We start from the raw sequence: 19,224 nt of genomic DNA on the forward strand, positions 1-19,224 counted from the left end.
TACATGAGATTGAAAACCAAAAAATGAAAACATATCAAATAAAGTCAACCAATTCCATATTCCTTTTTTTTTTCCCTTTTCCTCGTCCACACACGTCCACTCTCTCTCTATTCGTCCGTCTGTCTGTCTGTTCTCTGTGATCTTGGCACAAAGGTGTGTCAGTCAGTCCAATCCGGTTCTGTCCGGTCAGATGCGGGTGAGCTGATGCCACAGGCTGGATGGCAGGATGCTCTCCACCTTCTCCATGATGAAGTTAAGAGGAGCAAAGAGGGTGCTAAGAAACTGCATGGAGAAGAAGAAGAGAAAGACGTGTTAGTGTGCGCACACACACACACACACACACGGACTCAAACCTTGGATTAATAAAAGCTCTGCACAGTTGTAACCATCTCAAGACAACTTGTTTGCCATTCACTGACTTATCTAGATCAATGACTGGTTGAACCATGCAAGAGGCAAACGGAAATGATCTGAAGGACACCTCCATGGCATGACCCCTCTCCTCTCCTGGCTAAACAGTCAGTCCCTCCTCTCTCCTCTCCTCTCCTCTCCTGGGTGAACAGCTTAGTCAGATTCCAGATAAAAGGACGTCAGGGAAAAGAGAGGGTGGAATGCTTTGTTGACACGTGAGGTAACAGGGAGAGGTGCCCTCTTAGAAACACTCTTCCCCCTCTTACAGTAAATTGGCCTCTTCATCTCAGGAGGGACCACCGGTCTGGAGGGTTCCAGCTTCTCAGTGTTTCCGCCCCGCCGTAGTTTATTACAGCATATGAACGGAAAATATGAACGGAAACGTCTAAGTGCTGCAAAAAGCTGTCAAGAATTTCACACCTGGCCTGCCTGGGTGAATGACAGCTAAGGAGAGAGGTGTTGGCGTTCCCCTGCCTAGTCAGACCAGATCAAGAGGAAGGGTGCATGGTTTACAGTATGTGTTTTAACGGGGCCCTCGCTCTTGCCCCTAGTGGACAAAATGGGATGCTACCTTTGTTGGAACACAGCCAGCAAGTGAGTGAATGTGTGTGTGTGTGTGTCCAGGTGTGTGTGTGTGTCCAGGTGTGTGTGTGTGTGTGTGCCAATAGTTCTCTGCAGCGCTTCAGCGCTCCAAACACAACAGTGGTGGGGGCCAGGAGAGAGAGGGAGCGCACCCAGGGAGAGAGAGGGAGAGAGAGGGAGCGCACCCAGGGAGAGAGAGGGAGAGAGAGGGAGCGCACCCAGGGAGAGAGAGGGAGAGAGAGGGAGCGCACCCAGGGAGAGAGAGGGAGAGAGAGGGAGCGCACCCAGGGAGAGAGAGGGAGCGCACCCAGGGAGAGAGAGGGAGCGCACCCAGACAGCCATCCAGAGGAGCAGCAGATGGAAGCTTCTGATAGTGTCACATCAGGAGGAGGAGAGGGATGAGCTCACACATTCCAGGGGCGGGGCAAGACCTCGGCATGGAGCCCTGAGGCTGCAGAACTGAGGAGGAGCAACACTGGGAGGGAGGGGAGGAGACAGGAGGAGGAGGGGACTGGAGGTGAGGATTGGTGGAGGAGAGGGGACTGGAGGAGGAGAGGGGACTGGAGGAGGAGAGGACTGGAGGAGGAGAGGACTGGAGGAGGAGGAGACAGGAGGAGAGGGGACAGGAGGAGAGGATTGGAGGAGGAGAAGACTGGAGGAGGAGGAGACTGGAGGAGAGGGGACTGGAGGAGGAGGAGACAGGAGGAGAGGATTGGAGGAGGAGAAGACTGGAGAAGGAGGAGACTGGAGGAGGAGGAGACTGGAGGAGAGGGGACTGGAGGAGGAGGAGACAGGAGGAGAGGACTGGAGGAGGAGAAGACTGGAGGAGGAGGAGACTGGAGGAGGAGACTGGAGGAGGAGGAGACTGGAGGAGAGGGGACTGGAGGAGGAGGAGGGCACTGGAGGGGGAGAAGACTGGAGGAGGAGGAGGGGGGGACAGGAGGAGGAGAGTATTGGAGGAGGAGAAGAGAGGACTGGAGGAGGAGAGGGCCCTCCAATGGCAGACATGGAACGTGTCCTCAGGCCATAACTTGAGCAGAACCTAAAAGGCAGCCCTGTCACTACTTTCCCAAAGGATTTATTGCTGTTAAATCAAAATAAACACATGGATAAGAGTAGAACAGGTGTGTGTGTGTGTGTGTGTGCAGGACTCACAGCTTTAGCGAAGACGCCCATGAGCTCGGGGAACTGGTGTGTGAGGAGGGCCAGCATGGCTGTGAAGGAGCAGAGGCCGGCGGTGAACAGGATGAAGAACGGCAGCTCCTTCTTAGGGTACACCGACACCTCGTGGAACACTGCTTCCACATGAGAAACACACAGCCAGAGGGTCAACTATACACACAACACCCTCAAGCCTCCGCACCAGCCAGGATCAAACACACATCTACACCATACTCAGACAACTCATCACACTTCTAACAAACACTCAAAAACAGACACACGCGTGCACATGCGGACACAGATCCCTTGAGAGTGAAATATATGCTAGATGCGCTGATCCCTCTAGAGAAAGTGAGAATGGCTGCTGTCCAACTTAATCGAGTTAATAGTCTCCCTGAGGACAGGGGAGGCTGCTGATGAGGTCCAGCAGTGGACGGACGGCTCACTGACACACTGGAGGCTAACAGCACCACCTGCCACTGCCTGGAACCACGTACAGTATACTGAACACTGTACACCAGGGTAAGGCACAGAGTGTGACCTGGTCTGGCCATGCCATCAGGAAAAACAGGGCCATGGAATGCATGTTAGGTGTGGTTCAGTGCATACTGTAGTTGTGTGTGTGTGTGTGTGTGTGTGTGTGTGTGTGTGTGTGTGTGTGTGTGTACAGGGCTCCAGAGTGCACCTTAGTTGGTTGAGTATGCGACCATTTACCTGTCCAGTGCGACTGACATTTTTAACTGGTCCCACCAGTACGAGTAGTGTCTAGCTGGTCGGATTAAAATTTTCTATTCTAATTCGAAAACTGTGACTTGGTGAAACGGCAGTAACATACCAAAACATTTTAGAATGAACTCTCATAGAACTGCCTGTAATGGCAGGTGCTAAAGCGCACATCCATTAAAGATCTCTGTGAATTAACCATTTAAAGTCTGGCTTGGTTGTCCGTTTAGAATACATTGTGTCTCATGCCTCTGTCTCAAGTCTCTTAAAGGGTCCATTCCATCAAAAATGCATTTTCATGTAAGCTGTATACTGGTATAAAAAATACAATAATGTATGGCTATTGTACTCTATTCAATATAGGCTATGCCTTTCAAACAAGACAGTATAGACTAAGTCCTTGAAAATTGTGATGCAGTGTCTGAAAGTTATTGAAAGGGAATTACATTTTTTTTGTGTTGTATACAATATAAATCTAAGCAGGCCTTTATGTAAAGTATGCAATGTTCAGGCCAGTAACTTTGAAAAGCCGGTGGCCCAGTAATGTTGTTTATTTAAAAGTCAAGTAATGTTCATTCAAAATAATTGTTGCATCTTTTCTGTAGTGGATGTATTCTGATATCAAAGCAAATTTATATACATCAAAACGCTCATTTGGCTTTCCAAGTAGCCCACTGAGGCAGCAACATTCTGGTTCCACCACATCATGTGCTAACTTTTTCAGCTAGTGGCTGGCACCAGCACAGGATGTGGCGGCACCTATGTGTGTGTGTTTGTGTGTGTGTGTGTGTGTATGTGCCTGGTTTAGCTATTGTATACTTGGGGGGTACCACATTTCCCCAAAAGAACAGTAAAACAAGCACAATCATCACTTTTGGGGACATTTGGAAGGTCCGCACAAGTTAATTAAGTTTAGGGTCAAAGGTTAGGGTTCAGAGTTGCAGTTAGGGGTAAAAGGTTATGTTTAGGGTTAGGGTCAAGTTTATGCGGTCCACACAAGTATAGTAAAACAAAAGTGTGTGCCTGTGTAGAGCTTCTCTTACTTGGTAGCAGCTCTCTGTCTGCAGTCTCTGTGCAGATGGGGTAGGGGTAGAAGAGGTGGCCTTTCTCCAGAGGGTACGGGATCATCCTAAACGCTGGGAAAAGAGAGAACACACAGCAGCTCAGTATCAGACTGAATTGAAACAGGCCGTGTGTGTGTGTGTTTGTGTGTGTGAGACTTACTGCCCTCCCAGGTGCAGTGCAGCAGGTTGAGGGCTCCCTCCACCCTCTTCCAGTGCTGCAGGTGGAAGAAGGCGTAGGCGATGGCCTCGCTGTCCCCGCGCTTCAGGATATGCTCTGGCGGCAGTATTAAACTTTTCATTTCTAACAGGTACTGCACCCGGAGAAAAGAGCGAGAGAGGAAACACATGAGCAAAGGCCGAACAGAACATACAACCTCTACATGACAGTGTTGAAGGTTGATAGTGATGATAGCAGTATGACAGGACTGACAGTGTTGGAGATTGATAGCGGTGATGATGATGGTAGTGATGATAACAGTATTGTATGACATTGTTGAAGGTTGATAGTGATGATAGCAGTATGACAGGACTGACAGTGTTGGGGTTGATAGTGGTGATGATGATGGTAGTGATGATAACAGTATTGTATGACATGGTTGGAGGTTGATAGTGATGATAGCAGTATGACAGGACTGACAGTGTTGGGGTTGATAGTGATGATAGTAGTATGACAGGACTGACAGTGTTGGAGGTTGATAGTGATGATAGCAGTATGACAGGACTGACAGTGTTGGGGTTGATAGTGGTGATATTGATAGCAGTATATGACAGAGTTTGGGGTTGATAGGGGTGATGATAGCATTTAGGGATGTGCACAAATCCCATTTTTCACAGTTGATTAAGGTGCTGGAAAGGAGGGTCCGGCCAATAGTCGATCCTCAGATCGAAGAGGAACAATGCGGATTTCGTCCTGGTCGTGGAACCACCGACCAGCTCTTCACTCTCCCAAGGATCTTGGAGGGGGCTTGGGAGTTTGCCCAACCTGTCTACATGTGTTTTGTGGACTTGTAGAAGGCTTATGACCGGGTCCCTCGAGAGGTCTTGTGGAGGAGTATGGGGTCCCTACTTAGGGCCATCCAATCCCTGTACACCCAGAGCGAGAGCTGTGTCCGGGTCCTCGGCAGTAAGTCGTCTTCCTTTCCGGTGGGGGTTGGCCTCCACCAGGGCTGCGCTTTGTCACCAATCCTGTTTGTGATTTTCATGGACAGGGTATCGAGGCGTAGTCGTGGGGAGGTGGGTTTGCAGTTCGGTGAGCTGGGGATTGCGTCACTGCTTTTTGCAGATTATGTGGTCCTGATGGCATCATCTACCTGCGACCTCCAGCACTCTCTGGACAGGTTCGCAACCGAGTGTGAGGCGGCTGGGATGAGAATCGGCACTTCTAACTCTGAGGCCATGGTTCTCAGCAGGAAACCGGTGGTTTGTCCACTCCGAGTAGGAAATGAGTCCTTACCCCAATGAAGGAGTTCAAGTATCTGGGGGTCTTGTTCACGAGTGAGGGAACCATGGAGAGGGAGTTTGGCCAGAGAATCGGAGCAGCTGGTGCGGTTCTGCAATCGCTTTACCGCACTGTTGTGACGAAAAGAGAGCTGAGCCAAAAGGCAAAGCTCTCGATCTACCAGTCTATCTTCATCCCCACCCTCACCTATAGTCATGAAGGATGGGTCATGACTGAAAGAACGAGATCACGGATACAAGCGGCCGAAATGAGTTTTCTCCGGAGGGTGGCTGGGGTCTCCCTGAGAGATCGGGTGAGAAGTTCAGTCATCCGGGAGAGACTTGGAGTAGAGCCGCTGCTCCTTTGCGTCGAAAGGAGCAAGTTGAGGTGGTTCGGGCATCTAGTGAGGATGCCTCCTGGGCGCCTCCCTAGGGAGGTGTTCCAGGCGTGCCCGGCTGGGAGGAGACCGCGGGGTAGACCCAGGACCAGATGGCGGGATTACATCTCCGCACTGGCCTGTGAGCGGCTAAAGATTCCCCAGGCAGAGCTGGTTGATGCTGCCAGGGAAAGGGATGTCTGGGGCCCCCTGCTGGAACTGCTGCCTCGGCGACCTGACCCCGGATAGGCGGATGACGATGGATGGATTAATCAGTGGGTGGTATGAAGGATTAATTGTTTTTTGCCGATAGTTGAAAGATTTGATTCCAACATTAAAAGACGTTTATTTGAATGAAAAAATCAATTCCATTGATTTTGACACTATAATTTAGCCCCCATTCCAATCAATATAGCGCTACAGAACTGATGATGTGCATCATTAGTTTCGTTCAATTTAAATATTTTTTTTAAAAGGACAGTATGGCATGACAGTGTTGGGGGTTGATAGTGATATCAGTATGGTGTGAGTGTTGGGGGTTGATGGTGATAGCAGTATGGTTTGAGTGTTGGGGGTTGATAGTGATAACAGTATGGTGTGAGTGTTGGGGGTTGATGGTGATAGCAGTCTGGTGTGAGTGTTGGGGGTTGATGGTGATAGCAGTATGGTGTGAGTGTTAGGGGTTGATAGTGATAGCAGTCTGGTGTGAGTGTTGGGGGTTGATAGTGATAGCAGTCTGGTGTGAGTGTTGGGGGTTGATAGTCATAGCAGTATGGTGTGAGTGTTGGGGGTTGATAGTGATAGCAGTCTGGTGTGAGTGTTGGGGGTTGATAGTGATAGCAGTATGGTGTGAGTGTTGGGGGTTGATGGTGATAGCAGTCTGGTGTGAGTGTTGGGGGTTGATAGTGATAGCAGTATGGTGTGAGTGTTGGGGGTTGATAGTGATAGCAGTCTGGTGTGAGTGTTGGGGGTTGATAGTGATAGCAGTATGGTGTGAGTGTTGGGGGTTGATAGTGATAGCAGTCTGGTGTGAGTGTTGGGGGTTGATAGTGATAGCAGTATGGTGTGAGTGTTGGGGGTTGATAGTCATAGCAGTCTGGTGTGAGTGTTGGGGGTTGATAGTCATAGCAGTCTGGTGTGAGTGTTGGGGGTTGATAGTCATAGCAGTATGGTGTGAGTGTTGGGGGTTGATAGTGATAGCAGTATGGTGTGAGTGTTGGGGGTTGATAGTGATAGCAGTCTGGTGTGAGTGTTGGGGGTTGATAGTGATGGCAGTCTGGTGTGAGTGTTGGGGGTTGATAGTGATAGCAGTCTGGTGTGAGTGTTGGGGGTTGATAGTCATAGCAGTATGGTGTGAGTGTTGGGGGTTGATAGTGATAGCAGTCTGGTGTGAGTGTTGGGGGTTGATAGTGATAGCAGTCTGGTGTGAGTGTTGGGGGTTGATAGTGATAGCAGTATGGTGTGAGTGTTGGGAGTTGATAGTGATAGCAGTATGGTGTGAGTGTTGGGGGTTGATAGTGATAGCAGTATGGTGTGAGTGTTGGGGGTTGATAGTGATAGCAGTCTGGTGTGAGTGTTGGGGGTTGATAGTGATGGCAGTCTGGTGTGAGTGTTGGGGGTTGATAGTGATAGCAGTCTGGTGTGAGTGTTGGGGGTTGATAGTCATAGCAGTATGGTGTGAGTGTTGGGGGTTGATAGTGATAGCAGTCTGGTGTGAGTGTTGGGGGTTGATAGTGATAGCAGTCTGGTGTGAGTGTTGGGGGTTGATAGTGATAGCAGTCTGGTGTGAGTGTTGGGGGTTGATAGTGATAGCAGTATGGTGTGAGTGTTGGGGGTTGATAGTCATAGCAGTCTGGTGTGAGTGTTGGGGGTTGATAGTGATAGCAGTATGGTGTGAGTGCTGGGGGTTGATAGTCATAGCAGTATGGTGTGAGTGTTGGGGGTTGATAGTGATAGCAGTATGGTGTGAGTGTTGGGGGTTGATGGTGATAGCAGTATGGTGTGAGTGTTGGGGGTTGATAGTGATAGCAGTATGGTGTGAGTGTTGGGAGTTGATAGTGATAGCAGTCTGGTGTGAGTGTTGGGGGTTGATGGTGATAGCAGTATGGTGTGAGTGTTGGGGGTTGATAGTGATAGCAGTATGGTGTGAGTGTTGGGGGTTGATAGTGATAGCAGTCTGGTGTGAGTGTTGGGGGTTGATAGTGATAGCAGTCTGGTGTGAGTGTTGGGGGTTGATAGTGATAGCAGTATGGTGTGAGTGTTGGGGGTTGATAGTCATTGCAGTCTGGTGTGAGTGTTGGGGGTTGATAGTGATAGCAGTATGGTGTGAGTGTTGGGGGTTGATAGTGATAGCAGTATGGTGTGAGTGTTGGGAGTTGATAGTGATAGCAGTCTGGTGTGAGTGTTGGGGGTTGATGGTGATAGCAGTATGGTGTGAGTGTTGGGGGTTGATAGTCATAGCAGTATGGTGTTGATGAGTGTTGGGGGCTCTCACTTTGGGGACATGAGGGTTGAACTCCACAGCTCTGTGTATGGCTTCTACAGCGTTCATCTCTGCTGTGCTCAGCCCTCGCCTCGACGCTGCCTCTGGAGAGAACCTGGGACCACAGCGACCGCAGGGTGAAAGAGGGGGGGGGGGGGGAGGGTGAGTGGGCTGGCATGTCCAAGCATTAGTGCTTGCATGTCATTGGTTGTTTGCGCATCTTACTTTGTGTGTGTGTGTGTGTTGTGTATGTCTGCATGTGTGTCACCATGTCAGTGTGCTGGTGAGTGTGTATACTGTACAGCATGAGTAAGCTGTTAGCTGGAATGTTGAGCCATTTAGCCGCAGGCTGCAGCAGTGCACTACTACACAGACTAATGTTCCTCCCAGTCACTTCCCACCATGCAACCCAACCACGCACCCCGGGGGGGTGTTTAAACAACACAATTACCCATAACCCATTTAAACACACTATCACTCAAGCCCATTCTCCCGGTCTCAGCGGCAGCCCGTAGGCCAGCTCCCGAACACAACTATAGGTGTGTGAAACGGCTCGTGCCATTGTGAGATGGGGAAAGCGGATACTCACTTGTCGGATACCGCCCTGGCTTTCAGCAAGGCTGCTGTGTAGCATATTGTTGCAGATTTGGGTAAACTAATATCTGGGGAGACAAGGGAGGAGACCTGTTCAGTGAAAGAGGGGAGGCGACGTTGTGAAAAGGTGAAGTTACAGTAATGAGAGATAAGGGGTGGGAGGGGGGGGGGGGGTCCTACATGGTTCTGGAGGCAACACAGATGTCGGAGGGAATACTGCTCTAGAATGTCAAGTTACCAGCCACGTTGTAGATGTATTACTATCATTAAATTATGTTACTTTTATAATCTTTCATGACCTGGTTCCTATCACTGAAACAGGCCCGAGGCTGTAATATAGTAATGATAGTATTATGTTTATTGTGTTAGTAATAGGCTGAGAACTTAGTGGGCCTTACATGTCACCAGGACTACTGTCAACAGGAACTAATGAGCAATAAAAGTGCAAACAAAGAGGAAATGAATAATGCGTTACAGAAGGGAAGAGGCTAGAGGTCAGTCCTTCAGGCCAAGATAAACACATTTGGGCAAAATTAAAACTGTCACAGCCTCTCCCACACAAACTGGCATTAAACTAGATTGTTTGTTAACACTCAGGTTGGTGGATTCATATCTGCTTAGTAGATAAACTTGCAGATTAACTTCTCCATCTGGTTTTCAAACCTTTGTCTATCACACTCATCACATAGTATAACGTGTGAAATGTAATGATCCATACAAGTTCAAACTTTCTGCTCAACGCTCGTGAGTTGACGAGTCTCTTGCCTTGCTTGGAAGAAACTCAGGTTCTACATTTAAGTTGGAGCATATTACTTTGTAGGATATTGTACCATTTCCAAACTTACATATAGAAATTAAAATATGACTATAGAATATGGCATAAAATATGAATATAAAATATGACAGCGCCAGCTGTTGCCATAAAGGCTTTCCTGCCCACTGAAACTAAATGGACAGGAGAGTGAGTGAGTGAGTGAGTGAGTGAGTGAGTGAGTGAGTGAGAGAGAGAGAGAGAGAGAGAGAGTCTCTCAAACATTGCATTTGGCTAGTATAACTTGCTGTATCAATCTGTACAGGAGCTGTTGAGTGTGTTAACATGTTTGCGTGTATGTAAGTGCGTTTGCGTGTGTTTACGTGTGTGTGCGTGTTTGCATGTGTGTGCATGTGTGTACGTGTGTGTAAGTGTGTTTGTGTGTGTTTACATGTGTTTGCTTTGTTTACGTGTGTGTGCGTGTTTGCGTGTGTGTGGGTGTGTTTGCCTGTGTTTATGTGTGTGTGTGTGCGTGTGTTTACGTGTGTGTGCGTGTGTTTACGTGTGTGTGTGTGCGTGTTAACGTGTGTGTGTGCGTGTTTACGTGTGTGTGTGTGCGTGTGTTTACGTATGTGTGTGTGTGTGTGTTTACGTGTGTGTGCGTGTGGCCGTCTCACCGTCGTACTTGGCCAGGACGGCCTGTACGTCAGCGTAGTTCTGGAGCTCCAGTAGTGACTCCAGCAGGTTCTCGTGGATATTGAACATACTGAGGAGAGGGAACTCCTTCATTAACTGGAAAACACACAACTGTTGTTACATGTAATACCAGACAGGCGACACACACAGATACAAGCAGAGCATGACCCCGCCCCCCCACCACCACCTGGCCCCGCCCATCTCCCCCTCACCTGCCAACACCCTACAGACCCCTCCCCCTTCCTTCCTCAGCTATCTGCAAACATTCAACTGAACATTAATCCTAACCACTGTACACACTAACACCTCCTAAGTTGCAGTTGATAGTTAATTGATAGTAGACCATCTTTAAGGGCCTCTCCATATGAAGCTCTCCCGACTGTTACATCTGTTATACAGTAGAGGCTTGTCAGCTGTATCCTAAATCACCTAGCAACAACACCCAGTGCCATGTTGGAAGACCACTGACAACATGGGGAAGCACGTTCTATAGGGTATTAAAGATCATTTCTGTGCAATTTTCCCATTAAACACATCTTTTCCCCCCCAAAAAATAACGACAGTGCAGTGCTGTTGTATAAAATTAATAACACACTTGTGCTTTATCGTGGTGCTTTGTGTAGCCTATATGGGGTACAATAATAAGAAAATAGTTTTGATTTTTTTATCAATATTAAGAAACTGATTCAGCAAAATTACACAGCCAAGCCTATGCCTTATATTATATTAAGAATAATAATAATAATGAAATAAATAAAAAAGATTTGCGTGTGTGATAGTAACCCTCACCCTATATAGTACAAACTGTTGCTAGGGAGACAGAAGGGCTGAGCTATGGCAGTCCTCCCACTGGTGTTTCCAATGATACACTTTAGTTTTCCAGCAGTGGTCTTCCAACATGTCTGCACAAACTTTGTGATGTCACGTGATAAGCCTCTATTAAAAGATGGGTACATACAGCAGCCAAGACCGTTTTAAACAGTTTTAGAATGTTTGTAGTTCTAGAATGTCTCTGTTCTAAAAAAGGGAGTCTTGAGAAATCATCATGACAAATCTCTACAGTTTTAGAACCGAGTTTCAAAACAAACATTCTATTCTAAAACTGCTTAAAACTGTCTTGGCTCAAGGCACACAATTATGTTCCAAAGCTTTTTATGCCTAAACAAACATGACCTAAGAGTGACCACTAATTAAAATACTAATTAATTAAAATATATGTAAAATATGAGAATGAGTGTGAGGAATACAATGAGTGTGAGGAATGTGAGTTTATGAGAGAGGCTATGTACGGTACAGTGGGCCTTCTAATGTACACCAAGCATGTTACTGTATGTGGGTACTTGAGTATATTGTAGGATATCGATAAAATAAGTGTGTGTGTGTGTGTGTGTGTGTCTCTGGACGGCGTGGTGTGTACTTACGTCTCTCATCATTTTGACTGCTTCTCTCGTGCGGCCCAGCTTTCTAGAGCACATAGCCAGTCTCCTCTTGATGTACACCAGAACGTTGGTGTCCCGTCCTGGGAGACAGGCAGCAAACACCATCAATGACATGAAAACACACACACACACACACACACACACACGCGCACACACACACACACACACGCACACACACACACACATACACGTGCACACACACACACACACACACACACACACACACACACACACGTGCACACACACATACACGTGCACACACACATACACGTGCACACACACACACACACACACACGCACATACACACAAGCATTCATGTACACACACACACACACGAGACAAGACACATACATACACACGCACAAATACAAACACATGCATGCGCAAACAGACCCCTACTGCAGCTGTACAGCTACATACTGTACGCAGACACACATGCGCAGGGAGATGAATGGTGCTTTATTATGTGGACACACAGGTGGGCAAGGGTGAGTCCAAAGCATGAGCCATTCAAAGGATTTTGGTGAAGCCAGTATTTGACTCATGCTGTGTGTACTTGTGTGTGCGAAGCCAGTATTTGACTCATGCTGTGTGTACTTGTGTGTGCTAAAGGGTGTATATTTCCATTTCATTTCATTTCATTTCATTTCTTTCTTTCTTTGAACAGGGACAGTACACATTGATCAACCATAGGGGTAAATGAGTCAGTCTTAGCAAAAAAGCTAAATTTACATGTATACTGTATGTGTATATGTCCATGAACTCCACGTGTGTGTGCGTGTGTGTGTGTGCGTCTGTGTGTGCGTGTCTGTGTGTGTGTGTGTGTGTCTGTGTGTGTGTGCGCATGTGTCTGTATGTGTGTGTGTGTGTGCGTGCGTGCGTGTGTGTGCGCGTGTGTGTCTGCGTCTGTGTGTGTGTGTCTGCGTCTGTGTGTGTGTGTCTGCGTCTGTGTGTGTGTGTGCGCGTGTGCGTGTGTGTGTGCGTGTACTCACTGTGCTGGGCCTCGTACTGGGAGCCGTGGTGCTGGAGCTGCTGGCTGCGTCGGTAGCAGCCCTCCCCCACCTTCAGCGCCTGCTTGAACAGCTTCTCCGCCTCCACGATGGTGGTGGCCTCCTCCTCGGCCAGCAGGATGGACGCCGTCGCACAGCTGAGGGGGCGGAGACAGACGGACGGACGGAGAGAGAGAGAGAGACAAATAGAGTTGAGGGGCGGCTGTAGCTCAGTTGGTAGAGCAGGTCGTTCAATGATCGAAGGGTCGGCGGTTCGAATCCCAGCTCCGACTGTCCACATGTCGAAGTGTCCTTGAGCAAGACACCTAACCCCAAATTGCTCCCAATGAGCAGGTTAGCGCTTCGCATGGCAGCTGCCTCCATTGGTGTGTGAGTGTGTGTGGGTGAATGAGAGGCCATTGTAAAGCGCTTTGAGTGCCGCTAAGGTGGAAAAGCGCTATATAAGTGCAGTCTTTTTACCATTTAGAGTTGCCACACTCAAATATTAACACTGTTACCTCCGAATGTGCGTAATATATTTGGTGGCATTTGTAGCTGAGTGATTCTGTTTGTTTGTTTGTTAGTTAGTAAGCAAGACTACGCAAAAACTACCAGACCACTTTTCCTGAACCTCGGTGGAGGGGTGTATGGTCCAGGGAGGATCCACAAATTAAAACAAAACTTGGAGTGAAGCAAGCTCCCTGTGTTGGGGGCGCTAGAGACACAGGGTTTGGACAGGGGTGTGTGTGGGGAGAGCCCGAAGTTCACCGAACCACACACCCCTGCCAGCTGCGACCCGAGGGGGGCGCCACAGGCCGCAAACACATGGCCGCCCATTCACCTCCATTCATTTTTGGGACTTTGGCTCAGGAGCAGGGCAACAGAAAAACTCAGATGGATGAAAATAAAATATGATGATTAAATGGATTGATTTGATAGGAAACAATGGGTGCGTTAAGTGGCTGAGCGCTCACTCTTAGAATGCTCACTTTGAGCGCTGAGCGGTTCTTAAAACCAGTTAACGGTCTGCTCTAACCGAGTGCTGAGTTGCTAGGAGACGAGAACTTTTCACCCTGTTGTCAATCATGTGTGATTAGCGAGCAGCGTCCCAACGATTCCCAAGCCAAAGCGCGCCCCTTGTTTTGTTTTTTTGCTCAGGTGATGATTATTATGACGTGGTGTTTGGCTCAAACAGATCATAGTTCAAAACTGCTCACTTGTGCTCTGAGCAGATCAGTCTGAGCGTAACCGAGCAACCCGTTAAGTGAATTCTGATCACTGATCGCTGACTGAGCGCTCAGCTACTTAACGCACCCAATATCTCTTGTGTATTATGGTGCATGTACATGTCACATGTTGGAGGAGCATCTAGAATCACGATCTTGAGTTTTCTTCAGTAGTTTCAGGGCAGTGGAAAACCAGAAAAGCCCACTCCACTGCCATTCAACAAGTGTATTGACGACATGCGCCATGTTTAATATTGCCACTGCTTATCAACGAACACCTGATTTGAGCTGTGTGACATGCGTGATGGGCAGAGGTATGCGCTCTCCCAGCGACCTTTTCTACTCCAACTAGAAAATGTCTGGGCATGAGTAGGCAGGGAATGGGAATGTCTGGGAATTAACCTGGGAATGTCTGGGAATTAACCTGGGAATGTCTGGGAATGGCTGAAAACGCACAGATATGTGCAGATGTCACTCACTGTAGTTGTTAGGGCATATTGTTAACCATGGATCTGACGGTACTACTCACTCCTCAAGTTCGAGGGCTTCGTGTGCTGCAGAGATGCGTGCCTGTGGGTTCCTCTCTCTCCATGCCTTCTGCATTACTGTAACACACACACACACACACACACACACACACACACAAGCAGTCATGTTACTGGGGCCAGAGAGGTCACCGCAGCACCTGTGGACATGAATCACAATGCCCTAGAAAAGTATGTATTCTCGCTAAATTACCTCACAGTCCCAGTGTGTGTGTGTGTGTGTGTGTGTGTGTGTGTGTGTGCATGTGTCTATTGGTGCTCACTGGCGTCGGCTGGTCGGAGGTGGTCCGAGTCGCATGTGAAGAAGGTCTGGTGGTCTTGCGCCGAGAGATTCATGTCGTAGTACGTGAGTGGCTCTCGGCCCGTCACCCACGTATACCTGACACACACACACACACACACACACACACACACACACACACACACACACACACAGTATTAGAAAAACTATAAAACAGTGTGTGAGAGTGAGCAGCAGACAGACAGAAACACGGAGAAAGATAAGAGAAAGATGGGGTGGAGAGTAGTTAGAAAGAGAGAGAGAGAGAGTGGGAGGAGGGTCTGTAGACAGAGACACACTGACAGAGAGACACACAGACAGACAAATAGAGAGAGACAAGCAAAGAGACAGAAACAGAGAGAGAGCGAGAGAGAGAGAGAGAGAGAGAGAGAGAGAGAGAGAGAGAGAGAGAGAGAGAGAGAGAGAGAGAGAGAGAGAGAGGAGCAGTAGAGCTGTTGAAGGGGAACTGAAGTTATGAGTGAGGTCTCCTGGTGGGAGCAGAGGCGTGTGACGCTTTCAGATTCCAAATAAAAAGTGCAGATAGACTATGGAATTCAGCCCTTAGCGACATAAACCCTTTGAAAGTTGTTTTGGGTACGTTTTGATGCAAGAATCCATGACCTAATACTTTCCATTATCAAGGTAGCCAATGCTAACAGGGATTCTTCAACGTGCCGGGACAGAGTCCAAAACATCTGAATCCTTCTGCTTACAATCCCTGTAATAACTACGTAAGTACAAAAATAAGATAAATGTTGAAGATCTTGGAGCCACCCTTTAACAGTGACACCTCAGGACAGCCTATCAGCTCCAGCCTTTAGACCACCTCAGGAGAGCCAATCAGCTCCAGCCTTTAGACCACCTCAGGAGAGCCAATCAGCTCCAGCCTTTAGACCACTTCAGGACAGCCTATCAGCTCCAGCCTTTAGACCACCTCAGGAGAGCCTATCAGCTCCAGCCTTTAGACCACCTCAGGAGAGCCTATCAGCTCCAGCCTAGAGCCAGCTCTCCAGGGAAGGCCAGACAGAGACGGAGGGGGGGAGTGATGGCAGAGGAGGATGGAAGGAGAGGACGAGGTACAGCAGGAGCCAGAGACGAGATTGGACGAGTTGAGGGTAAAATGTAAAATAAATAAATTGAGATATTCAGGGCGAAAAGCAGAGAAAGCTAAAGAAAATGAGACAGAGAGGACAGAAAAGAGGAAAGAAGAGAGGAGAGGAGGAGGACCAGGATGGAAGAGTCTGAATACATCCATCCTTCTAGATGCATTCAACCTAAACATTTCTCGATGCACGTTGTCAGTTCACTCACCGGTTATACTCCGCCCCCCGAAATAAATTCAGTGGATTTCGCCATACTTTACATTCTGTGGGAGAAAGAGAAGCAGGTTTAAGCATGAATCAGACAGAGTAGTCTCTTAAGTGCACTTATAACCATGCTGGGGAACAAGTAAGTAAAACTTTATTTTTATAGCACCTTTTATACAAGAAATGCAGCTCAAAGTACTTTACAACAGGGAAATCACATGCAGAGTTCTCCATATGAAATAGACATAACATGAACATAAAAACATCACAGCACTGGATCGGGGCTGGGCATTTTGAGAAGGAAGAGGAAGGAGACAAATGACAAATACATGAGGGTCTCTGCTCGGACCCTAATTATTTAAAACTTCTTGAATTCAAAAATATCTTTAAATCATGTGTCTGAAATCCGAACAGTACAATGCCTGAGTAGGCATTAGCATGTTTATTCTGTTTCATGTTTATCATCCGGGGCTTGAACTCACAACCATAGACACCAAGGGAAAGACCTGTTCTTATTGAGCCAAGTGAGAAGCTAGCAGTTTGGACTTCGCTTGATCTTCTAATAAAACGTCTTAAGTTCTACAAAATCTCAAACACACTTAAATCACACGAGGCATGTGGCAGCCTTTATGTAGGTATGTATGTATCTATTATCTTACTGAGTGACAAACTGGCTGGGGTTCAAAATGTTTTTGGCTGTCTTCCTAATTGCAGAGAAACGTCTGTGCTCAATCAGTGGCCAATCAATCAATTTGTCCGGATGTACTGTAGTCCGAGGCGGGGGTTGGGTGGGGTTGCCAACAGCGACGTCTGATTGGTGAAGGTTGTGCTGTTGCGCTATAGGATTGTGGGGAGTGTTCATTTTTCCATATGAGAGCAATAGTTTGAGGGGAACAGGATGAGGATATAATTCAAAATACTGTCAAATTGTACATGAGAAACTGTATAATTCTGAAAAATCTACATCTACCATGTCAGTGAAATGTCTTTTTTTCATGAACATTGGAGATTTTGCAGTGAATATGAGGGAAGCATGGCTTCAGATAGCTAACTAAAAAAAGGATAAATGTCACAGTTTATTTACACCATAGGAATCCTGGATAAACATAGTGGGCCTACATACTGTGATGGGAATTAGTTGTGGGACTCTGGACTGAGCATAGATTCACATATTGACTGAATTGATTGGATTGAACAGATTAGCAGCACTGATTAGCAGACAAAAGACTGGTCGGATGAAAAGATGAAAACAAGATGGACAGTAACAGTACCTGCAGGCTGGCCTGATCTAGCTTAAAGCTGTACTAAGCATTTTCTTACCTACTAGAGGGTGACAAACTTGACACATTTTAAAGTCACACAGAAATGAAAAAAGCATTCTGTCCCATTTTGGTTCACATAATTGGTCATAGTGTTCACCTATTCAACGATGTATGCCAAAAGATTTCACAAAATTCTACTTTTGTTGTAATCTTATATCAAAGTATATAATTTCTTACTTCCTGGAAAACGGTAGGTCACGTGCAATTACGACAACAGGTACCTTAGATTTTAGGCCAATAATCTCACGACATCCACCTGTCAATCAACGCTATCCTTCTATCGAAAATTCCTCTAAACATTATGTCCCACCCTGATAGCTTGTTTGAAGTTGGAAATACGTCAAACTACGGAAGTTAGATGATCTCAAACATCTGTTTCTGTGCGACTTAAAAAATACAACAAAGTAAAAATATACTGGGATACTCGCCTAAGGACAAACTGCATAAAGAACAATATATAAGATAAATGAAACTATGGGGAAGTGTGCATGTGTGCATGAGGTAGGAGGAAGAGGAGACAAATGACAAATACATGAATCTGTCAGCAGAACTGCCCGGACCATAATTTAAAACCTTAAAATATCTTTAAAATCATGTCACAGCACAATGAGTATGCATTCATATTTTTATTCTGCATCTCCCTAGCCATAAACTCACAGTTACACCGAGGGCAAGTCTTAACAATTTTCCACAAAATGTTAAAGGCACCACGAGGAGTAAAAAAAACTACCGAATAAGATGGAAGATAAAACGCAATAAAAAAAAAAAAAGATAAAGATAAGAAATCACATAAAATACATTTAAAAAAACAAAAATCATAGGAGGGCAATAAAATCCACTAAAACCCACACTTAATCTGCTGCAGATATAATCCATCCTCCTCAATTGTCCTTTTAATCAATTTGAGCGGTTTCCCAATAACGCCTGCACCTTATACCCGAGTATCTCAGGAAGATATAGAACTAAAGTCGCAGGGTCAATCAAAATGGCTGCTCGCCCATAAAAACCTCACGTCGGGCTTCTGACCTTTCAATGTTTCACTGACGTAGGCTATGAGTACCATAAGAGCGTCAAGTTGAATAGGTACAGTCTGGCTAAAGTAGCCTACAGTATGTGCTCTGATGTTGGACATCTGTCGGGGGAACTGCACAACAGTGAACACTGTGTGTTATTTCAGTCGCAATTTGTGTGAGAAAACAATATAGTACGTTCTATCGTCATTGTTATCGAGTAGGGTTTGTACAGCAGCAAACTGTAAATGATCGATTTAGTACCAGTAAATAACATTTGCATAATTGCACATTTGCTTAAGAAGTACACTAAAGAACACAATGCCGTTAAGTCAGTATCAAGGCCTAAAATGGGAGCCTGAGACTAGGAACATAAAAGAATATTGAGCATTCACCATGTAATTTACAAAATGGGGCATTTCCTTTGGTTATAGCATGCTCTACTTCACCTTGATGAAACCAAAGGAAATGTTATAACCAAAGGAAATGCCCCATTTTGTAAATGGCATGTGGTGAATGCTCAATAAATTTCATGTTCCTAGTCTCAGTCTCTCACTCTCTCCCTCCCCCCTCCCTCTCTCTCTCCTCCTCTCCCCCACTCCTCTCCTCCTTACCTGACACGCTCTGTCGGTTGGAGTCTGCGTCTCCATTACTGGTATTGGAGTTGCTGGGGGAGGTGTTGTCCACTCCGCCCAGCAGAGGGCGCAGGTGGCTCACTGATACCTGCTCGATGAAGGATGTGCCGTACTTCCTGAAGTACCACCACTCAAATATCTGACAAGGAGAAGAGATGGAGGCTGTTTAGAAAACATTTACTTTTCTGCTGC

At 46.9% G+C, this 19,224-nt stretch overlaps 1 protein-coding gene across 2 annotated transcripts in view; it reads right to left on the minus strand.

Moving 5' to 3' along the window:
• The window catches only part of LOC311319393 (suppressor of tumorigenicity 7 protein homolog), a 47,868-nt gene continuing 28,644 nt past the window's right edge, over positions 1 to 19,224 (minus strand). The window contains exons 4-16 of one of the 2 annotated variants that reach the window (XM_084450943.1): positions 19,012 to 19,171; positions 16,070 to 16,124; positions 14,742 to 14,857; positions 14,463 to 14,538; positions 12,711 to 12,865; positions 11,700 to 11,797; positions 10,260 to 10,374; positions 8,827 to 8,899; positions 8,250 to 8,352; positions 4,102 to 4,252; positions 3,921 to 4,013; positions 2,149 to 2,288; positions 1 to 282 (exon numbers count right to left, since the gene is read on the minus strand). In XM_084450943.1, coding sequence (XP_084307069.1) covers positions 187 to 282; positions 2,149 to 2,288; positions 3,921 to 4,013; positions 4,102 to 4,252; positions 8,250 to 8,352; positions 8,827 to 8,899; positions 10,260 to 10,374; positions 11,700 to 11,797; positions 12,711 to 12,865; positions 14,463 to 14,538; positions 14,742 to 14,857; positions 16,070 to 16,124; positions 19,012 to 19,171 — 1,431 coding nt within the window. In that variant the 3' untranslated portion in view covers positions 1 to 186. Of the gene's footprint in view, positions 283 to 2,148; positions 2,292 to 3,920; positions 4,014 to 4,101; positions 4,253 to 8,249; positions 8,353 to 8,826; positions 8,900 to 10,259; positions 10,375 to 11,699; positions 11,798 to 12,710; positions 12,866 to 14,462; positions 14,539 to 14,741; positions 14,858 to 16,069; positions 16,125 to 19,011; positions 19,172 to 19,224 lie in introns of both variants that reach the window. The other variant, XM_084450942.1, reaches the window with a different exon arrangement.

Source organism: Borostomias antarcticus (assembly GCF_949987555.1).
Source record: "Borostomias antarcticus genome assembly, chromosome: 16".
NCBI classification, from domain to species: Eukaryota; Metazoa; Chordata; class Actinopteri; order Stomiiformes; family Stomiidae; genus Borostomias; species Borostomias antarcticus.